Raw genomic sequence first — 2,802 nt, 5'->3', positions numbered from 1 at the left:
TTATAATTATACTGTATGGATATGATTGGTTGACTGGGCTGATTTTAATTTTTTTTTTTTAGTAATTAAATTTATCAATAAATACCCCTAATAAAACAAAATAATATAAAAGATCTAAGAAATGAACGAAATACCCGATTTAATAACAAATTTATATATATAAAAATTATCTCGTATTATTGAAAATGTAAAAATAAGACAAGAAAATATATAAAATTTAACAAACTTTTACATATTATTTAAGTTACAACCTTCTATTTTTTATAGAATAAAATTCATCTATTATAGAATCCGAATTAATATCTTCAACAAGCTCTCGTTCAATATAAATTATCATAGTATCGGCTAAAAACTCTTCTCCATCTTATTCCGTTGAATAGTTTTCACATGTTTCATTGCTGAAAATGATCTTTCTGTAGTGGCAGTAGAAACTGGTAAAGTCAAAACAAGTCGAATCAATCTATCAATCAAATTATAATTTGATGACTTGTTTGTTTCAACTAATCTGCGACACAATTCAATGATGGAAGACATATTTTGAAATTTCTCATTACGAGAAACATCAATTTTATAATGCTGGAGTTGAGATCTCAAATAATGCATTTCTTGTTCACTGAAGTCTTTTTTTGAATAATACTTTTCAGCCAATTTGTAAATATCTTCACCTTTAAATGATTTAAAATTATCTTTAGGGTCCAAAGCAGAACTAAGTTTAAGGAGCTCTACTGCCTCATCACTAAATCTGGAATTCAACTCTTCTTATTGAAAATCTATCACTGAATTGAAGATATTGAAATGATAGTGTTGTTGAATTGTCAACGAATCTTTTTGTTGACATGAACGTCTTGTTGCACTTTTGTATGAAGCATTCAGATCCGGAATTTCAATGTCATGTTGTGTGCAAGCTATTTGCACGTATTCTAGGAGATGATCAAATCCTTCTTCTCTAAAATTGAGAAGTAGTGCTTTAATAGTTGATACTAGATCCATGGCATTTATAATACCAAGAGATTTGTTTTGCAAAGCTTGACAAAGCAGGTTTGTAATTCTCATAATTTTTTGCATCATATAAAGTGTGAAAACAAATTCAAAAGATCTCAAAGCTATCAAACAACCACATGCTTCTCCACGTAAAGAACTAGACGATCATTCTTCCACAATACTTTCAAGAACAGAAATAGTTGCACCAAACATATCAATTAAACTGCAAATAGATTCGAGAGCTCCATCGAGTTGATCCACTACGATGTAAATTACCAATTTGATTCATTCCTTTACTAGTATCCCGTTCATCCGAAGTAATCATACGATCAATTTCAATAGTTTGAATAAAATGTAACTCAGAATGCCATTTGGAGGAACAACCAATAAGATTAATAATGGTAGATAGTTTTGAAAAAAATAGCCAAACAGAAATCTCTTTTGTAGAGGCTCCAACTAATGCTAATTGCAACCTATGAGCAAAGCAATGTATATAATATGCATATGGACACTCTCGAAGAAATAGAGCTTGAAGTCCATTCCAAGCACTAGACATGTTACTAGCACCGTCGTACCCTTGCCCTCTCATATTGGTGACATTCAAATTATGTCGAGAAAGAACATCTGATATGCTCTTATTTAATGTTGAAGCAGTAGTATTTGGAACATTAACAATATCAAAGAAACGCTCTCGTAAAATACCCAAACAATCAACAAATCTCAAAATAATTGACATCTGCTCTTTATTTGAAATATCTTTAGCTTCATCAACTAAAATACAGAACTTCGCATCTCCAATTTCTTCACGAATTTTTTTTCTTACTTTATTTGCAAAAATATGCAAAATTTCTTTCTGAATAGTTGGTGAAGTATATGTTGCATTTCTTGGAGCTTTTTCTAATACTATATCACCAATATTAACATTCAATTGACCCATAAGTTTTATCATCTCTATAAAATTACCACGATTTTTAGAAGATAAGATTCATCATGACCTCTAAATGCACAAGCTTGTAAACTAAGCCATCGAATACTCTCAATTGTCGTCTTAAGTCGTAATCGATTTTTCTGAACTTCATCTAAACTTTGGGCATTCAATATGTTGTCAATATGTCCACTTACTTTCATCAAATCTTCAACACATTTCACTGAATTACTATGGGAGGAAGTAGGACCTCCCACGTGAATTAAAAGTGGACATTTAACTCCATCGTTAACCCTTTTCCAGTTATTAAATCCATCAATAGTGAATGAAGGATTAATAGGTGATTTCTTTTGGAAAAGAAAACAAGAAAAACAAAATATTAAATCCTTTGATGAAGAATACTTTAACCAAGGAAACTTTTCAAACCACGAGTATTGAAATCTACAATACTGGGTTTGTGATCCAAACTTAGTTCTTGGATACTCATCTAACTTAGGTTGATATGGACCCATTCTAATATAAGACCGCCTAATTTTATCTTGTTGATTTATTGGATGTTGCCATATAGGAATCCGAATTGCGGGATCTCGTTCAAGATTATTAAGATCAATTTCAACCCTTGGAAAATTTAAAACAGGTTGTTCTTCTTCCGCGTAGATGTAGATGAATTTTCTTTATGTTTGAAAAACGACAGTAATGTCTTTCTTTTTTTACTCCTTTCATTATCCATTGTAATCCTATTAACAAAAATATAGAATTAAAATAAGAATATATAATTTATACAATCTTATGTTATAAACAAAATTAATTGAGAAAAGGTAAAAAAAAACTAATCGAGAGATTCAAAAGAGACCAAGGATAGTTGTAGAGAAATTAAATCGAACAATCATAAAAAT

The 2,802-nt window shown here is 30.2% G+C and overlaps 1 protein-coding gene across 1 annotated transcript; it reads right to left on the bottom strand.

Annotated features, from left to right (window-relative positions):
- Positions 1-1,106: 1,106 nt before the first annotated feature.
- Positions 1,107-2,418, bottom strand: LOC124912814 (zinc finger MYM-type protein 1-like). Its single transcript, XM_047453459.1, has 3 exons — positions 1,977-2,418; positions 1,258-1,884; positions 1,107-1,162 (listed from the first exon to the last, which is right to left on the bottom strand). The coding sequence occupies exons 1-3, from the start codon at positions 2,416-2,418 to the stop codon at positions 1,107-1,109; spliced, it is 1,125 nt and encodes a 374-aa protein (XP_047309415.1).
- Positions 2,419-2,802: the final 384 nt, after the last annotated feature.

Source organism: Impatiens glandulifera, chromosome 8 (assembly GCF_907164915.1).
Source record: "Impatiens glandulifera chromosome 8, dImpGla2.1, whole genome shotgun sequence".
Lineage (NCBI taxonomy): Eukaryota > Viridiplantae > Streptophyta > Magnoliopsida > Ericales > Balsaminaceae > Impatiens > Impatiens glandulifera.
Note: the sequence above shows the minus strand (reverse complement) of the source record. Positions and strands in the feature narration are given on the sequence as shown.